This window comes from Phocoena sinus, chromosome 17, assembly GCF_008692025.1.
Source record: "Phocoena sinus isolate mPhoSin1 chromosome 17, mPhoSin1.pri, whole genome shotgun sequence".
Classification (NCBI taxonomy): Eukaryota; Metazoa; Chordata; class Mammalia; order Artiodactyla; family Phocoenidae; genus Phocoena; species Phocoena sinus.
In genome coordinates this window covers 17810989-17831525 of record NC_045779.1, presented here as the reverse complement: position 1 = coordinate 17831525, position 20537 = coordinate 17810989, and the positions used below count along the sequence as shown (strand labels likewise).

The following is a 20537-nucleotide window of genomic DNA, read 5'->3' as shown; positions in this document are numbered from 1 at the left end:
TTTGTGGAAATAAGTGCATCACTTATTAGAAGCATTTTACCAGAAATAAATAAAAATAGAAATAAATAGAAAAAGGAACTCCATTAAATAGAGCCTATCAACCTTTCAAGTTAGTAAACGTTGAGCTTCTTTACCAAGGGAAATGAATACTTAGAGACCAGGACCTAACACGAAAAGAATTCTTCATCTTCTCTCCTGTAATTCAATCTGGGAGCCATTAATGAGAGTGCTCTGGTTAATCTTAATTGTCATGATGATATGAGGAGATGTGATATATAAGGTATTCAAACCACGTGGGGTAGATTATTAAGAATCATTGTTAAGTAAGAGGATGGAATGAAACTGGAATGAAACAAGTCAGGCGTCGGGTCTTGGTATTTCCTGCTGTTAGTGCTAGAATATTTTACTTTTTATGTTAAAAATGCAACATACCTGATTTCCCCTCTGATATTTATACAGTATAATATATATGTACATACGTATCCACATCAGGGACGTGCACATACATAGAGCCATATTTGATGCCCAAAAAGGAAGAGGCCCCAAGGGCTCTTTAGGGTGCAATTAATATTTTGGTCTGAAAATCAGCAGATTGTTTCAGTATGGTTATGTGTTATGACATCATATTCCAGTAAAGTTATAATGGACAGAAATTTTGTTTGTCTCTGTGGCAAACCGAAATGAGTTTTGTAATTATCAGCAGGCCTTAGTGATTATAGTGGCGCCCACTCCCTCCACCATAGTTAAAGGTCTGTTAGCATTCCAGTTGTGGACCTCTATTTTCAGAAGTGTATAATTAATTGTAAACATTTGCTCTGTGGGGAAAGCTTGCCATGTGGGATCTCAGTCCAGAAGTAAATTTCTGATTCAGGTTGTCTGTTTTGAAGTTTTAGAGTGAAACCAGTTAAAAATAGGCATAAAGTTCTGTGGAGGTGGGAAAACTGAATTTTGTGGGAGACAAAATGAAAATAACCTGCATTGATGATATTAGTCTGTCAAAATTTCTGCATTAAAGGGATCTAAAATAAAATAGGTAATAGGAAGTTGTGTACTTCAGTGCATCACTAGTTACTGCAGTCAAAGAGCAAAAAAGATTGTGGTTTTAATGCTTTTTAGTCTGCACGTTAAAAATATCTTTTACTATAAGTGATTTTTTTTCTTCCTTTAACTTCTTTATATTTGCCAATTAAAAATGAGAACATATGACATACAGTAAAAACACGTTTAAAGTATTTTATCTTAATAGAAAACTGTGGGCCAAGAAAATTGACTTTAAAAATTTAAAACAGTGACTTTTTCTTTTTTCTCATACTCACTCTGGATTTCTCCACAACATTTGACATTGTTGATTATCCCTTCCCCTGACATTGTGTTGTAATTTCTTTTCTAACTCTGACCCTCTTTCATCTCCTTCGCTGCTGTCTATTATTTCCCCTGCCTTTTGATTGTGGGCATTAGTCAGATCCCAGCCTTAGGCTGTCTTTTTTGGTTCTTTTACACTTACCCTTTCCAGGTGCTCATCCACTCAACGTGGTTTCAATTATTACCTCCCAAATCTGCATCTTCAGTACCAATGTACATTTCTAGTCCTTTGCCTTCAGTAAACCTTCACTGATTAGTCCCATCTGCCTGTGAATTCTTACAGAGTGGGCTCTATGCAGTTTATCTCAGGTTGAACATGGAGCTCTGCCACCTGGAGGTCCAATAATCATCTACAACTTTAGTAAGACCTCGATTGGCTTCTCTTTGCTTGAAAAGAGACGCTTTGCAGCACAGGAGTGATTTTTAACTTAATTGTTTAGTGTTGCAGTTATGCACCCAACATTCCATCAAAATCGAATCTGTTAGTTTTGCTAACTCGCCCAGTCCAGTGGTCACAGTTCTCAGTCAGCGTTTCACTGGACGTGTGAGCAGCATCTGACACGACTGACTCCTCCCTCCTGCTAGATATACTTCTCCCGTTTGGCTTTCAGGAAGGGCACTCTGCTTGCTTGGTTTTCCTCCTGTCAGTCACGCCCTCCCACAGAGTTCTCACTGTCTTGTGGCTTTAAATTTCACCGACGTATTGATGATACCCAAATTCTATCTCCACCTTGGACCTCTTTCCTGGAGTCCAGACTTATGAATCTGACTGTCTTCTTTGACATCTTCATTTGGATGTCTAACAGACTGAATAATTTAACATCTCCACCCCAGAGCTGTTGATCCCAACAAACCCATTCCTTTCGTGGTCTTCACCAACTCAACGCACGGGTGCTCCACCGTCTAGTTGCTCATGTCAGAAACCCTGGGGTCTTCCTCGACGCCTCTCTCATATTCCATGGCTAGTCCTTGGGTAAACCCATCTTCTCCACTTTTGAAATTCATCCAGAATCCAAGTACTTCTCATTACTTGCGAAGCTGCTACCCTAGTTCAGGTTTCTGTATTATTGCAGTAGCCTCTTAACAGATCTCCTTGCTCCTGTCATCATTCCCCTACAGTCTGTTTTCAACATAATAGTCAGATGATCCTTCCAATCAATGGAAGTCAGATTATGTTGCTTCTCTCTTTAAAATCTGGCCATTTGGGGCTTCCCTGGTGGCGCACTGGCTGAGAGTCCGCCTGCTGATGCAGGGGACACAGGTTCGTGCCCCGGTCTGGGAAGATCCCACATGCCGCGGAGTGGCTGGGCCCGTGGGCCATGGCCGCTGAGCCTGCGCGTCCAGATCCTGTGCTCCGCGACGGGAGAGGCCACAGCGGTGAGAGGCCCGCGCACTGCAAAAAAAAAAAAAAACTGGCCATTTCATTCCGGGTAAAAGTCAGATCCTTACAGTAATTTCTAAGGAAGGCCCTGTGGAATCTGGCCACCTCTTCCCATCTATTAGCTTTCCTTCCTTTACTCCCTTGATGCTAACCAGGTGGGAATCCTCAGAATTACTTGAACACGTTATCTGTGTGGTTTCCTTCCTCATTTATATCAGGCCTTTACACAATTGTCATCTTCTCAATGAGACACTCACTGGCCACTCTGTCTAACCCCCCGCTCCCTGTCCCACCCCACCTGACATTTCTGAACCTTTCCTTCTTTTTCTATTCAACATGTACTTCTAACATACTAGATATTCTACATATTTATCTTATTTATTGTCTGTCTTCTCCACTCTATTGTGTGTTTTTGTTCACTGTGATATTCCCCCATCATAAGAAGGTGCTCCATAAATAATTGTTAAATTAATGGATTTTATTGCCTATCCTCTTAATTTCTCCTAGGTTTGTTCTTTCTTCTTACAGCCCCCTTTATCCCCTCATGTCTGCATCATTGCAGCTTTCTGGTCACGCATCCTCACCTCAGTCGCATTAAACACAAACCTGCTAAAAATTTTCACCGTAAATACATTTTTTTGTGATTCTTTCTGCTTAAGAATTGGCTTAAAGTCTCCACTCTTTCTTATGTTGACTCTGATCTCCTTATTACTTTGCAAAATACTTATTACTTTGCAGTAGGAGCTCCATCCTACTACTGTTCTTCCCATGTCTAATCATAATTATCTTCTGCTAAAAGCACAGTAATCTGCGTGTTGTCACCTAAATGGTCTTGCTTGTCTCTCACCTCTGTGGCAGGTCCCAGTCCTTCAGCACCAGACCATTTGCGTCACTTCTGTCAAAATGCGACTGAAAACTTCTTGCCAGGAAGTCTTCTGTGATATAATTTTTAAAGTATTTATGTTTAATGTTGTTTTCTAAAATATGTTTTTCGTGGAGATCAGCATACATTCTTTATTATCGATAGATATATTGACTCACATTTTATCTTTTATAAATACATTCATGAGGTTAAAACTTTATTGGGGGGACTTCCCTGGTGGCGCAGTGGTTAAGACTCTTGAGCTCCCAGTGCAGGGAGCCCGGGTTCAATCCCTGGTCAGGGAACTAGATCCCACATGCATGCCGCAGCTAAGGAGCCTACCAGCCACAACTGAGAAGCCCGCCTGCCGCAACTAAGACCCTGAGCAACCAAATAAGTAAATAAACGAACAAAAAAATTTTTATTGGGGTTAATAAGAGGGTATAGTGCATTCTATGGTTGGTGTCATTTTAAAGAAAATAAATCTTACTAATGATTATAGAGTGATTTTTTTTTTTTTTTTTTTTTGGCTGCTTTGGGGCTTTGTTGCTGTGCATGGGCTTTCTCTAGTTGCGTTGAGTAGGGGCTACTCTTCGTTGCAGTGCGCTGGCTTCTCATCGCGGTGGCTTCTCTTCTTGCCGAGCACGGGCTCGCGGGCCCTAGGGCGCGGGCTCAGGGCTTAGTTGCTCCACAGCATGTGTGATCTTCCCAGACCAGGAATTGAACCCATGTCCCCTGCATTGGCAGGTGGATTCTTAACCACTGAGCTACCAGGGAAGTCCCTACAGAGTGATTTTATTGAGCTAACAGTAATATTTTTATTTTCTTACTTTAGGTATCATTGCCCAATGCCCAAGATCTTTTATGTTCAGCTGACTGTAGGAAATAATGAATTTTTTGGGGAAGGAAAGACTCGACAAGCTGCTAGACACAATGCCGCAATGAAAGCCCTTCAAGCACTGCAGAATGAACCTATTCCGGAAAAGTCAGCTCAGGTGGGTCACTGCTGCATGTGGCAGCCTGTTTCTTATAGTTGCCTAGGGAGATTACTGAGAAGACAAACAAATGCTTTTTTACAAATAAGGGAAATCTCTGCTGATAGGAAGGACCACCAGAGTAGCGATCTGCTGTGATTTGCTCCTCAGCTAACCTGTGTGCTATATTAGACTCTTGTGTTCCTGCTGGGATGACCTTACCTTTGAGCACTTTGGTTCACCCTGTGGAGTTTCCAGGCAAGGGAGGATTTGGGAATGTGAGCAAGGATGAGAAATAATATTCATTTACCTTGCATCGAATGCTACGGTTTATTGAGCATGGATTACATTGTATTAATTAATCTAGAATCAAGGAGTTTAAAGTGGAGGAGATCTTTATGAACTTTCTAGTCCTACTTTATTTTACCAGAGAGGTTATTGAGGCTGATCTTCAGTAATTTCACTCGTTCCCATGGCTTCAGCTACTTTCTCTGTTGACTTCAAAATAGTATCTCCAGCCCGGGTGTGTCTAATAAGTCACCTTCTTAGGGAGTTCTGCACTTAGTTATTTGAAACTGTGTGGTTCAACCTGTACAGTTTCCCTTTCCTCAAGCCTGTTGTTCTTCCCACTTCGAGATTTATCTTAGTTAATGGCAGACTTAGAATTTTTGTCCTTGTACACTTTCATTATGACCCTGATCTGTTTGCTTATCTGTTTTCATAAGCTTCTTGACAGCAGGAATACTGTCATAAGCTTCTTGACAGCAGGAATACTGTCTCTTGATCTCTTTAATGCTTATACTGTGTTCAGTATATGTGAGGCCCTCCAGAAGTGTTAAATAGGTGAATAAGTAAATTGGCACAGAGCTCCGAAATCCTGGTTTGCATCCTGCACTCTTTCTGCAACTTAGTCTCCATAGAAGATTAAATATCATATACCAGTGGAGGTTGTGTGTGTGTGTGTGTGTGTGTGTGTGTGTGTGTGTGTGTGTGTGTAATGGAGGTCTCTAAAGAGAACTGGGTCTGAGGATATAGGATAAACTCAAATTAGTGAATGGTTGAGTAAGAGATTTCCACACTCAGCATTTATCCTTCTACTTTGAGGAAAAAAACTAAAACCAAATCACAAGAAGCCTCACAGCAGAGCCCTCGACTACAGTGGTTACATAGAAATCCACAAGATCCAGTTTCTGGTTTCCTGTTTCCTATTGTATTTTAGATAGGTTCTCTTGATTGTTAAATACATGTAAAGTTTGTTACAAAGTGAAGATTCAATGTCATCCTATTTTTTGTGATTTAGAATGGTGAATCAGGAAAAGAAATGGATGATGACAAAGATGCAAATAAGTCTGAGATCAGCTTAGTGTTTGAAATTGCTCTGAAGCGAAATATGCCCGTCAGTTTTGAGGTATGTGTTCAGCAGAGATCTCCCATTTTTCCCTCCTTGCTCCTTATTATTTTAAATAAACAAACAAATAAGATTGACAAATAAAATTTTAGTATCCTGAAAGAATTAATGTGCTTCTTACGTTTGAACTCTCTATCATGAAATGATACAAGCCCTGAGAAAATAGAACTTATGGATTCCTGCTGATTCTCTTTGCCTTTTCTGTATTAAGCCATTTGTGTACATGATATTTCACGTTTCATCATAAAATTTATTTGCTGAGTTTAAGATAATTTGTAGGAACCTATAAGACTTGGTGTTTTTGATAAGATCACATTGAAAATATTCAGTATAGTTAATATTTAGTGACATGTATATATTAATATCTAATTTCTTTTAAATTTATGGAGGCCAAAATATGTTTAAATTTAACCTTTACTAATAAGTCACCAAGAAGTAATTAAGCAGCTCTTTAGTTTACAGCTAGATAAATGTCACAAAATATTTTTTAAATTGTGTGACATTTAAAAGAGAAAAATCTTAAATTGTTATAATATCTCCTTTATTAAGAGGTCACTAATTTTGCAACTCAAATATCTAGAAAATAGGCCAAACCCAGGAAATAAGCTGAAACAGTTGATGGGTATCTATCTTCCTTCAAATTATGTGATGTTCACCAACTAGAAAGCTCCCACATTTTACTCTCACTGGCAGGATCTCCTTACCTCGACTGGGAATCTGTTAGCTTTCTTAGACACAGTCCTAACAAGTTGGGTTATCTGATTTCTCAGTCCATAGAGATTAAAGGCAGCAAAATGAGGAAAGCAGGAAGAGAATGTACTTGAGGGCCTGTTGGTCCCAGCAAGAAATGATAGGGAAAATATGGAAAACCTATCAAAAGTAATTGCATGTAACTCAAAAGTCATTGGAAGATGGGGCCTTTTAAAGGCTACAGTGAAGAGGAACAGTTTTAGAAGTCTTAGATGTCCTTAGAGACATCAATATAGTATAGTATAGAATATCTGATGTTCATAATGATGATCTAATGTGAACAATAAAAGTTAAATATTTAGTCAGTAAAGTATATATGTATATATTTTAATTGAGGAAGATGTCCATCAAAGTGGTTAAACAGTTTTGGTGTTTCAACTTGTAAACTTAAATTACTTGGAAAGTATGCTTATCACAAATTCCTTATCCCCAGTAATATTGGATTATTGAGATATTGTATGTTCTCCTAATTGGTGTCCAATATTAGAAGACAGATTTTTAATATAATGGTCAATGGTAAACTATTTAAATAGGGTATTTTTGTTTTTTTTAGGTCAGACTTTTGAAGGAGACTATAAAGCACTCAGGTTTTGGAAGGCATTTTTCCTCCAAAAACTGGTATAGTTTAAAAAGAGCACATTAATTCAGGATTTAGGAACATTTGTAGCAGACAGATTCATAATCCGTTACTCTAGAAAGTTAGGTATTTCTATGGCATATCTACTTATCTATTTAAGGTCATGTCACAGAGCGTAAACATTCCTTTTTGTAATCAGCCTTTGAGGTCTCCATCAAAATTAGATTATTTTTCATACATAACCTGTTTTTGAGAGGCTTCCACATGCAGGATGCTTTATGGGTTATAAAACTCCTGGCACTCCAGTAACTTACAGAGGAGAAAGATATGTACACAGTTATATGCAAATTATCATTCTGGATGGCCTGTGTACCTAATGTATAATGTTCTTAATTTTCTTTTCCATAAGAAACAGGGTAACCATAATTAGAATTGCCTGTTTTAAGCTAGTAAAACACAGTTTTGACCATGAATTGAATGTGTTTATTTAGATTTCTGTTTTCTCAAATTCAGTTCCTTTAGGCATTGTAAGTATCATCAATGAATAGCCCCTGTATAATGACTTCGTAATAGCCTTATTGAAGGAATCTATGATTTTGGCATAATTCTTAAAAATTTCAATCTTGATTATGATATGAACATTAAGAAAGATTCATGCCACAAGAACACATCCTAAGTGCCTGTACTGAATATTTTACTTACATTCAATAGGTTATTAAGGAAAGTGGACCACCACATATGAAAAGCTTTGTTACTCGGGTGTCAGTGGGAGAGTTCTCTGCAGAAGGAGAGGGAAATAGCAAAAAACTATCCAAGAAACGTGCTGCAACCACTGTCCTGCAGGAGCTTAAGAAACTTCCACCTCTTCCTGTGGTTGAAAAGCCAAAACTGTTTTTTAAAAAACGCCCTAAAACAATAGTAAAGGTAAGTATATGGTTGTGAACGCTAGTTTTACTATGTAAACGTTATAGTATCTGTAGCTAAAAGTTTTTTCATAGGCCAGGCACTTAAACCTGTGGGTTATAAACAGTCCCAAAATCAGGGTTGGACATGTGTCTATAAATGAATAACAATTCTGTTTTGCTTTTAGACACTTGTATACCTGTGTTTGTTCATGAAATAATAATACCTTAAATAGTTATACTTTTTTATGGTTTAAAAAATACTTTCCCATTCATGATTACCTTTGGTAAAATTCTCATCATGATTCTGTAAGGCAGGTGTTACCCCTCATTTTACAAATAAGGTTTTATGAGACATATTCAAAGAATTTGCTCACTTGTATTCACCTGTTGTGTGCAGCAGCCTGAACTACTGATCTGTAATGCAGTGTTCTTTCTGCAGACCACACTGCTGTATGGTGACTGCTTAGGATTTCAGGACATGGGGGTTGGATGCAGAGTAATAATACATGAGTAATCCTCACACTGATGACAGCAGAAGCAGCCAGTAAATATAAAGCACTCAGTGCGCCAGACACGGTCCCAGCACTTCACATGCTTTATCTCATTTAATCCCCATAGCAGCCCTAGGAGGTCAGCGGGGCGATTTGGTTTCTATTCTTTCAGGCATGAATACCGTGTCAAAGAGAGCACACAGCTTTTCAAGGTGTTGTAACTCTTTCTTTTACTGAATCAGATTTTATTTACGTTAACCAAAAAACAAGTAAAATAAAAGGCAGAGGTCAGAGGAATGAGATGAATTAGCACTTAGCACAGAACGGTGCCTGCAGACACTCAGCGTGTGTGACGTGGATGGAGCGAGAGTTCTGCTCCCAGAGAAAGCCTTGAACCGCCAGCGCATGAGCGGCTAGCTCAGCCTCGCGTATTTAGCAGACTTCTTCAGAGCGTCAAGGGTGACAGGAGTGAAGTACATTTTCTCTTTGATGGATTTCTTTTGTTTAGATCCTGCAGTGGTACAATTGAAATATTTCTGTAGGTTTTAGATTTTTGTACCTTTGCTTTATTTAAAAATACATGCAGGCATATTTACATAAATACATAAATACCTGTATAAACAACTACATAAATACTTGTTCTTTTTACTGAATACTGTCATTACTTCACTGAGAGGCTGTAGATTATGCATTTCCTGAAATAGCATTCTACGTTGTGCTGCAAGGTAGACTAAAAATAAACGCCAAATAGATCCACTCATCATGAGTCATAGCGGTTTTGAGGACTGGCTTTCATTTATACGCTCTAACCACATGGTCAGGGAGTAGGATATGGTTGTTAAGAAAATGGCCATCACAGTCAGAAAATGACCTTAGAGTGTGAATCCTTGTGACCTGAGCAAGTTACCTAACTTTTCTAATCTTTCACTTCTCTATTTATAAAGTAGGAACAATAATTGAACTTGCTTCACACGATTGTTATGTGTTACTTGAAATAATACGTAGAATGCATTAGTCATTATTATTAAATATTTATTAACAATACAGATAATAAGTACTCAATAAATATTAGCTATTGTTATTTTGTATCTAATTCTGTTCACATTTTATATGTGCATGAGTGTATCCGTGGTCTGTTTTCCTAAATCTTTATACATAATAAAATCTATAGCTTCTCCATGATGGAAGAACAGTGCTCTGCATCAGAATGGCAGTGCAAAACTGGTCACATTAACCTCCGCCTAATCTATTAAACTAAATCTAATCTTAATAAATTAAGAATAATAAGCCTTTAGTCTAGAAAAGATCTATCACTTTTTATAGTAGAATATAAATATAACTCTTGTTACTTTTAACCATAGCCATTAAAAGCAAGAGTATTGTTTAAATGTTATTCCACAAAGGGGGGGAGAGACGTTTTGAATTTTAAAAATAATTTGCTGCTACCTCCAGTATATAAGCATGTTATTCTAGAACTTTCTTCCTATCCACCATTTAGATCTCAGCTTAAACTTGACTTCTTCAGGGATGCCTTCTCTGATCCTCCCCCAGTCCCAGATTTGGTTCGCCCCCTGCGATTTTCCTCACATGCATCACGCTTGGAGTTTCTTGTACCATATCTGTCTTATGTTAAAGTCTGTAGATATTCTCTGAAATGTAAGGTTATTCTGAGAAAGCAGCATGCATACAATGAGTTGGAATCTAGAGAATTTTGAGTATGATCAGACCTTCCACTTACTGGGCCAGTAAGTGGATCAGCTTGGATGGTGTCTTGGTTTTTAGCATTTTAGTCTCTTCCCTAAATGTCTTCTACATCTAGGGTCTACCATTCCTTATTATGCAATAGAAGTAGAGAAAATAGCTGTTGATGATTTACCTTGATTTTATTTAGAATAATGAAATTATCACATTGTCTCATTTGATCCTCTTAATCACTCTGTGCTGTAGATATTATCCCCATTTTACAGATGAGGTTCTTGGTGTTTAAGAAACTTCCCTAAGGTCACAGAGCAGAGTCAGGTTTCAGGTCCAGTCACATCTGATGCCAGTGCCCATTTGAAACTGGTTGGTTGTGAACTCCTTTTGGATTTTAGTTTACTCTACAGAGTCACCTTGTTAAAATGTAATACTGCCCTGATGGTGTCTTTGGGTTTAGATTCTGTTCTTTAATGTAGCTTCTCTTCTATAAGATGAGGCCTCAAAGAAGGTTTTCTGATGTTGGAGATAAAGTTTTCTGACTAAGACTGTCCTTACTGGTTTGTAGAATGATAATCTAAGACTTGCTATCCAAGGAATAACTTCATTTTCAAGGATGCTAGTAGTTAATTTCAGCCAAGGGAAGAAACCAGCCATTCTTAATGTTCTCAGAACTCCATTATTCTCTGATTGGATTTATGCATCTGGTTCTTTGTCATTGGAATCTGTATCAACAACATCTTTGGAACCTACAGACATTCTTATAAAATAGGCAAATTAAACAGGAATAAAGACAACATACCGTTGGAAGTACATGTTTATGTGACCATCTTCATGGACATCTTCTAGTGCGAGAACCAAGAGCTTCCCTTTACCTTTTCACTGGCATTTCAATCTTAGACTTACGGGTTATTATCTGTATTTTGTCTTTTCTCATCAGTCCTTCTATACTTCTATTACAATATATGTTTTTTTCATTTTCTTGGTATGTAAGTAGAAGTAGAAACCAATATTTTATCAAAAGCTAAAATTTTCCTTTTCTTTTTTCTCCCCCTCTACCCAACTATTGCAGTATTGAAGTTCTCAGTCTTTTCCCTCTCTTATTCTCTCCTAGGCTGCTCTTCATACTTCTAGGGCTTCAATTCAGTCCTTATATAGATGATTCCCAAATATTCTTCTGTGCTCGACACTGCCTGTTGGGCCTCTCACTTAATAGTTCACAGGCCCCTGAAGCTCTGTCCAAAACTCATCGCGTTCCCTTCTGAACCTCTTCCTCCTCCTGCATATTCCTTACCATTGGTGACTGGCATCCCCATCCAGCTGCTGAAACAGAATCCTGGGAGTCATTTTTAACATCTCTCCACCTCCTTGTATAGAGTCAATCATCAAGCCCTGTTGATTGCATCACTTAAATATTTCCTAAGTTGGTCCATTTCTTTCCATTCCCTGCCACCCTTTTGATCCAACTCACAGTCATGCCTTGCCAGAACTACTACAGTAGGTTTTTAATTGGCCTTCTTCCTACAAGTACTTTTGACATCAAAAGATCTTTCTAAAAGTGTTGTCTTTTAGAAATACTGATCAGATCATGTCATGCCTCTACTTAAAATCTTTTAGTAATTTCTCATTGTTCTTTGGGTAAAACCCCAAATCCCCAAAACATAATTTAAAGGACCTTGCAGGATCTGACTTAGAGGCTGAACCTGCAGCACCAGGCTAGCTATGGTCGAGACTCAACAACTACAGGAAAAGCTAAGACTACATAGTGGCTCTTCTGTGAGTTTAGTGTAACACATATAAACTGTAACTTAGTGATTACCCTTGTCTCTAATACCTGTTTTAGAGTAAATTTTCACAGGTGGATATAAAGTGCTGACCATATGACATGCAAACCTTCATTTCTAGGAATAACATATGAAGAAAGTTAGTTTGCATGCAGAAAAACATATTTGATTTGCAAAGGTTTATTTTTTGTTTGTTTTTAAACCTTTTAGAAGCCACTAAAAAGGCTATACATAAACTTAAAAAAAAAAGCTTTTATCAAGTTTTATTCATAAACATTACTTCATATAAAGTTAAAAATAGAGTGCCTTCTAAAAGGTTTATATAGGATGTGTATGTAAGTTAAAAAGCATACTAAGTAAGAGCAAGTAAGACCTACCACCCAGCTTGAATATGGAACATTTCTCGGTAAGGTTGAAGCTATCTGTATACCCTCTTCTGTCACATCCTGATACCACCTCCCTTAGGTAACCTGCCATCATTAGTTTTGTGTTTAATGTTTCCTAATCTTAAAAGTTTTACTACATGTTTGTTTTTCTGGAAAATGGTATTTGGTTGGTTTCTAAGATAGCTTTATTGGGGTGTAATTGACATACAGTGAACTGTACATAATTTAAAGCATACTATTTGATATGATTTGATATATGTATACACTTGTGAAACCATGATGGCAATCAAGACAATGAACCTATCCATTGCTCCCCAAAGTTTCCTCGTTCCCCTTTGGAATCCCCCCACCTTCAATTCCCAAGCGACACTCTTTTTTTGACTGGCTTCGTTCACTTGGTATAATAATTTAGAAATTCATCCATGTTGTTACAGCTATTAATTGTTGGTTCTGTTTTGTTGCTAAGTAGTATTGTATTGAATGGATATACCATAATTTGTTTATCCATTCACTCTTCGTTGGATATTTGGGATGCTTCTAATTTGGGGCTATTAAAAATAAAGCTGCTGTGAACATTTGTGTCTAAGTCTTCTGGGCATATGCTTTTTTTTCTCTTGAGTGAATACTTAGGGGTAGAGTGGTGTGGTCATTTAGTAGGTATACGACATTTTAAGACACTGCCAATAGTTTTTCAAAGTGATTGAACCATTTTGTATTCTCAGCAGCCATGTGTGAGAATTCTAGTATCTGCACATCCTTTCTAACACATAGTATAGTTAAATTTCAGTTGTTCAAATACATGCATATTGATATCTCATTTTGGTTCAGATTCCTCTAGTGACTAATGATAGAGCGTTTTTTTGTATATACAGTAGCACATGAAACTTGGTGAAGTGTTGTTCAGATCCTTTGCTCGCTTAAAAAGTTTTAAGTAATAATTTAAATAATAGCAAGTAATACATTTAAAATATAAATTTATTACGGAATTTTGAGAGGTCTTTATACATTCTGAGTACAAGTTTTTTTTTCATCAGATATGTGGTTTGCAAATATTTCTCCAAGCCTGTGGCTTGTCCTTTTTAAAGAACAGAAGTTACTAATTTTGACGAAGTTCAATTTATTATCGTTATTATTATTGAATGTGATTTTGGTGTTGTATCTAAGAAATTGTTACCTAACCAAACCAGAAAAATTTCCCCTATATTTTCTTCTGGAAGTTTTAGTTTTAGATATTACACTTAAGCCTATGAACCATTTTGAGTTAACTTTTGTGTGAGGTATGGATTGAAGTTTTGGTTCTTTTCTACATGTGAATATCCGATTGTTCCAGTACCATTGGTTGAAAAGACCACCCTTTCTCCACTGAATGACTTTTGCACCTTCGTTGACCATATACGTGTGGATGTGCTTCTGGATGCTGTTCTGTTTCATTGATCTCTTTGTCTGTCTTTCTGCCAGTACCACACATACTATCTTGATTACTATAGCATTATAATAAATCTTGAAATCAGGTAGTCTGATTCCTCCAACTTTGTTCTGTTTTCAAGGTTGTTTTGGTTATTTGTCCTTTGCATTTCCATATGAATTTTAAGTATTGGCTTATTAATTATTACCCAAAAGCACATGCCGGGGTTTTGATTGGGGTTGATAGATTGATTTTGATTGATTTGATAGATTTGATTGATAGATCAGTTTGAAGAGAATCAACATTTTAAGAATATTGAGTCTGCTGATCCATTAACATGTGTGTCTGTCCACTTACTGAGATCTTATTTAATTTCACCAGTGTTTTGTAGTTTTAATGGGCTTTATATAAATTATATCATACTTTATATATTCTTCTGTGCTTGCTTTTCTCACTTAACATGTTTTTCTTAAATTCATTCATCTTGATGTATGTAGCAACACTTAATTCATTTTCACTCTTATATGCTGTTCCATTGTATGAACATGCCATAATTTATTTTTTCTTTTACAGATGAATGTTTAGGTTATTTCCAGTTTTTCTTTTTTTGCTATTTCAAATAATGCAGCTGTGGATATTCCCATACAAATGAGCTAGCACATTTGGGTAACAGTTTTCTAGTTGAAGAGGCTACTGAGGAGTGGGTTATTTATTGACTTTACTAGACATTGCCAAATTGTTTTCCAGTTTATATTATGATCAGCACTGTGTAAGTTTTTGTTACTCCCCACCTTCACCAGTTGAGGCTGTTGGACTTCTTTTGCTAAATTGATAGGTATGAAATAGTGTCTCACTGTGGTTTTAATATGCATTTTCTGAGTCTTAATGAGATGGATTATCTTTTTATGTTTTTTTTCTTCTGTTAAGTATCTGTTCATCTCATTTGCCCATTTTTCTTTTATTTTTAAAAGTATTTATTTATTTATTTTTGGCTGCATTGGCTCTTAGTCGCGGCAGGTGGGATCTTCATTGAGGCATGCAGGATCTTTCATTGCAGTGCGTGGGCTCTTTGTTGTGGCACGTGGGCTTCTCTCTAGTTGTGGGCCTGGGCTGCTCTAGTTGTGGTGTGTGGGCTCCAGAGCGCATGGGCTCCAGAGCGAGTGGGCTCTAGAGTTTGCCGCACACGAGCTCTCTAGTTGAGGCGTGCAAGCTCAGTAGTTGTGGCGTGCGGGCTTAGTTGACCCATGGCATGTGGGATCTTAATTCGCCAGCCAGGGATCGAGTGCACGTCCCCTGCATTGGCAGGTGGATCTTTTACCACTGGACCACCAGGGAAGTCCTGCCCATTTTTATCTTAACACTTTTTTTTTTTTTTGGCCACACCTCATGGCTTGTGGGATCTTAGTTCCCCCACCAGGGATAGAACCCAGGCCCTTGGCAGTGAAAGCAGAGTCCTAACCACTGGACCACCAGGGAGTTCCCCATTTTTATTTTAGATGGTCTTTTTCTTAATACTTTTTAGGAGTTTTTAAAAACATATTTTGGATACTGGGTATATCTTTTTTTAACTTACATGTGTTTCAAATATCTCTTCCCAGTTCATGGCTTGTCTTCTTACATTCTTTTTGGTGTTTTTTGATGAATAGAAGTTGTGAAGCAACTCCTACTGTATTAAAGAGTTTAAAAGGATAGTTGACCAACTTATCAATAATACTTCTGAGCCCTAAATCCTATAGAAGCCTAGTTTCAGATCCATTTTCTAATTTTCCTTTATAAATTTTCATTTATTTCAGACAGAGTTTTGGGGTGCAGGGGAGGAGATGAGAACCATGGTTTCTTTAAGGATCTAATAACAAGTTTTAAAAGCAGGTCTTATGTTTTGAAAATTTTTCTTAAATTTTTTTAGGCTGGACCAGAATATGGTCAAGGAATGAACCCCATTAGCCGCCTGGCTCAAATTCAACAGGCCAAAAAGGAAAAGGAACCAGATTACGTTTTGCTTTCAGAAAGAGGAATGCCTCGACGTCGGGAATTTGTGATGCAGGTATTTCTAACTTTTATATTAAAAGATTTTTTTAACTATTGAAAAAATTTAGAAATCCTGAAGCTGGAATAGAGATATGGTGGAAACGAAAACTAGGAATTAATAGTAGAAGGTAATAAAACTGTTTACATTTAAAGTGTTCATTCCCTCCAGGCCCATCTACCCACTTGGTTGAAACATTCAAGTGTCAAGGACGTGTTAGAATAGATAGTATGCGTTTCTAAGGGGCTGTGAGCTCACACAGAGTTCATCACTGGGAATGCCTATCTGTAACTTAATGTGTTGCAATTTGCAGCTGGAGTCTATTAACTACTGGGAATAAAAGACAGATGGAATTAGAAACAAAATTTAGAAGGGTGGACGTAGTATGTGGAACAGGGCCAAGAGCACGGACTTTTGGGTTATTAGGTAAATTAGGAAAAGGGAGCTAGCCGGCTACCTAACTGTGGTGAGGACTGAGGAACTCGGAATTGCTGAGAGACTTAACTGCTGCGTTGTGAAGCCAAGAAAATTGAAGAATGGTTGCTGGTGTATTGGTCGATGGGTGGGGACTGAGAATGAGGGAGAAGGCCTAAAATGCCCTCCTTCGTTTTAAATCCTATACCTGTCCACCTTCATTTGCCAAGTCAAGCCCCGGTATCACAGAAACTTTTCATTTTTGTTATGAAAATTTCAAACATAGCCAAAGGTGGATATATTTAATAGTATGCTTTAAAAAATAGTATAATGGAAGAGTATAATGGAATCTTAGGGAAAATGCCCATCATCCAAAGCCAACAATTATGATTTCTGCTGTACTTGGCTTTGGCCATCAGTTTTTCTTTCCTCCCTTCCTCCCACCCTCCTTTCCTTCTTTTCCTGAAGTATTTTATTTATTTATTTATTTATTTATTTGCGGTACGCGGGCCTTCTCACTGCTGTGGCCTCTCCCGTTGCGGAGCACAGGTTCAGGATGCGCAGGCTCAGCGGGCCATGGCTCGTGGGCCCAGCCACTCCGCAGTACGTGGGATCTTCCCGGACCGGGGCACGAACCCGTGTCCCCTGCATCGGCAGGCGGACTCTCAACCACTGCGCCACCAGGGAAGCCCCTGAAGTATTTTAAAGCTACTTTCTAACCACATGTCATTTTAGCCTACGTACTTGGTGTGTATCTCTAAAACATATGGAAGTTTTTCTTACATTTTCTTACATTAGGCATGGTTCATTAGAATCATCTCACGCCCAGTCTGTGTTTAAATTCTCATTGTCCCAACTGTTTCTGTTATAATAGGCTTGTCAGAGAACCTTTTTCCAGTCAAACCTGTGGCTCTCATTTGTAATAAAACCCAGTTACAATCAACAGATGTTAATTAAGTGCTGACCCATGGCAAACGTTCTGGACTCAGATAGTGTATCTCATGTTGATTAACTTTCATGCATGTCTAAATTTTACCTTCCTTCCTAATTTGTAATCCCCACGTTTCTTTATCTCACAGTACCCAATATGGCGGTATGTATGTAGTAGGACCTTCATAAACATGTGAGGTATATTTGCTGCCTGCCTGATTGAGAGCTAGTATGTTAGGCTTTTGTGGGCGATATAAACTTATGATGTAGTTACAGGTAAACCACGGTTGGGAACTTAGATATCCAGGGAGGGGGAATTCTTCTGTGGTTTGTGAACACATTATTGTCTGGATGTCACTGGGACCCGCAACAGTGTGGTTCCAGTATTTTCACTTTGTTAAACATGTGCACCGTTTTTCTTTTTACATTCTTGACTTTAAAGAATTATAGAAAATATTCTTTGAACTCCAAAACTTGAGGGGAAAAAAAAATCCCCTACATTTTAGACCTGTGTCAGGAATAAAAAGCTGGCTTTGACTTTATTAAACAATTCCTCTCCTGTGAAGTATATTGAGTACTCCTTTTGAAAGAGGAATTTAGAATATCTTAGGCGAGCTTCCATTTTATGGGTATTCATACACATTCTAGTCAAACAGGAACATTTGGCTGTACTTCTAAATGTTTTCACACTGAATTCATATTGTTTTTTCCTTCTTCTGAAAGCCCCAGTGGATTCGTTACAGCACTGCAGCAACTTCATCGAAGTAAAGGCTTTTGTATAAGCTACTTAAACAATGTTAACATTCGTTACAATTGAATGTGGAAGTGAACTCTCTAAAGATAATGTGCTCATATTTATCTATCACCAGAAAATCCCCACAAACAAATGTGTGTTATAAAATGGATGTAGTTACTTGTATTGATTACTAGGTAAAGGAAAATCTCTGATGACATTTTTTGGGTATTTAGGTCCAGAGAAAATTTCTTAAAGTTTTTTTCTTTTTTTGGGGAGGGAGGCATATTTTAATTTTTCAAGAGAAAATAATGATAACTAAATTGTATATCAGCACGTTCTGTTATTATGTGTTGCATGATGTTAATTTTTCTACCTGTGATTAAGATCTCCAGATTTTAAAAAATATATGTAAAGGAAATTTCATTTGTGACTCAGTGAAAGATAATTAAGTTTTTGGTAAATGCTGTTTTAGAATTTTTTTGTTGGTTTTTTGAGCACTTGATTAATTAAAAAAAATTTTTTTTAAATAGTATCTTGGGGTTTTTTTTTGTTTTTTTTTTTTTGTGCTGTGTGGCATGTGGGATCTTAGTTCCCTGACCAGGGATCAAACCCGTGCCCCCTGCAATGGAAGTGTGGAGTCTTAACCACTGGACTGCCAGGAAGTCCAGATGACTTGATTAATTTAAATGATTTGTTTAAAGACAAAAAAATCTGTCTTAAATTTATTGCATAGCAAAATAATTGAGCTTCTTTGCAGAAAAATTAACATTTTAATGTAAAAGTCTTAGAATGGTTATAAAATTTGTGAGCTTTGTAGGAAGATGACTTTTGGAAGTTTACTTACATACTTACTTGACTTTTATAATGCAGTGATTTTTTTTTTTTTTTTTTTTTTTGAGTGACCACTGTGAGTGCTGGCAGGGAATCAAAGTCCTTTAGCACAGTGGTCTTTTTCAATAGTAACAAATAACTCTGGGGTAACCAACTACTCACAAGCTGTTGAGCCATGCAACTGTAAAAACTGTGTCAGACAAGGGGTGGGTGAATGGGAAAAATGAATCTGGAAGCACCTGTTCTGGAAATAAGTCTTGAGGTGTCAGAGTAGGTCAGACGGAAAGCCAGCCGACATAGATTTAAGGTGAATGCTGTGATGGGAACCCCATGGCCCAAGAGCAGGAGCCTGGAGCCAGAGGGCCACAGGCCTGGGCAGGTAAATGAGATTTAGGGATGAAGCAGCAGAAGATTTGAATGAGAATGACAAGACGTATACAGCTTGTGAAAACAGATGAAACATCTTTTGCTGCTCAGTTATCTTTTGCTGCCATTTACTTTGGCAAGTCTTGTGACCCTCAGAGCAGTAGAGGAAGCTTCTGACGTAGCTGGCCTAATCTTTTAGCTAGCATGCATTCCAGCAACAACACAGGGTCTGGTGAGGCTGGGGAACAAACCAAGCCCTGGAAAAAACAACAGGTAGCAGAGGCTGGCTCTAGCCCGGGACTCAAGGACACACAGAGCCTTGATACATCGGGTCAGGTGCAGGCCAACAGATGTGGGAGGTGTGTGTGTTCACCCAGCTCCAAGGATATGCCGTGAACAGCACTAGATCAGTGCTTCTGAATGGGGTCCATAGACTACTTGCTGATTTGTCATAATGTAGTGGTTTCTGGTTTCAGGAGAAGAAGCAATGAAATGTTTCAAAAACATTGCACAGATCTGAACTATAAGATTTGTGATAGTTGTTACAGAGGTTCTATAATGAGTACATTTTCAGTGTGTCATATACTGCAAGAAGTATGTCATTTAGTTCATCTTGAGTTATACTCTGTTTAGAAAGTGCAGTTCTTTGTCATATAATTTGGACATTATTTATAATTGTTGTTTTTTTTTTAAGCACTGTGTTGCATATCCCTAATTCCTTAGAAGGAGCTGGTTCACTGAAGCTTAAAAGTAGTGATGGAAATAGTACTACAGATAAAAATCTCAATAATGGTGTAAGAATAAATGACAAACAGTACACATGTGTGGATACCAGATGGAAATCTATATGTTCTGACACAAGTGAAATAACAAATGTAATGATTAAACACAAAAGCCAAAAAAGAAAAATATGTGTAGAATTATCATACATTGTATCTGAAAACTAGTTTTAGTTGTATCACATAGCCATTCATTGCTAGTACCCAGTATAGGTGTGGTTGTGAAATTTTATTAAAGTGACATGAAGCTATTGAAGTTTTCTAACTTTTTTTAAACAAATTGCAGTGACATTTGATAAAACAATTCAAAATTTCAGATATAGATTGCCTGTTCAGCTTTCTTGCTCATTTTTCAGCTGTTTTTTTTTTTTAAAAATTGATTTATAGGAATCTACTATATATTCTGGAAATGTGAACCTTTTGCAGTTATATGGCATTTCAAATATCTTCTCTTGTGCTGTGACTTGACTCTTCC

The 20537-nt window shown here is 37.6% G+C and overlaps 1 protein-coding gene across 10 annotated transcripts in view; it reads left to right on the top strand.

Moving 5' to 3' along the window:
* Nucleotides 1–20537, top strand: part of STAU2 (staufen double-stranded RNA binding protein 2) — a 313184-nt gene that overhangs the window by 109771 nt on the left and 182876 nt on the right. For all 10 annotated transcript variants that reach the window (XM_032609768.1, XM_032609767.1, XM_032609764.1 and 7 more), the window contains 4 exons: nucleotides 4441–4600; nucleotides 5880–5987; nucleotides 8026–8238; nucleotides 15887–16024. In XM_032609768.1, the coding sequence (XP_032465659.1) occupies nucleotides 4441–4600; nucleotides 5880–5987; nucleotides 8026–8238; nucleotides 15887–16024 (619 nt within the window). The remainder of the gene's footprint in view (nucleotides 1–4440; nucleotides 4601–5879; nucleotides 5988–8025; nucleotides 8239–15886; nucleotides 16025–20537) is intronic.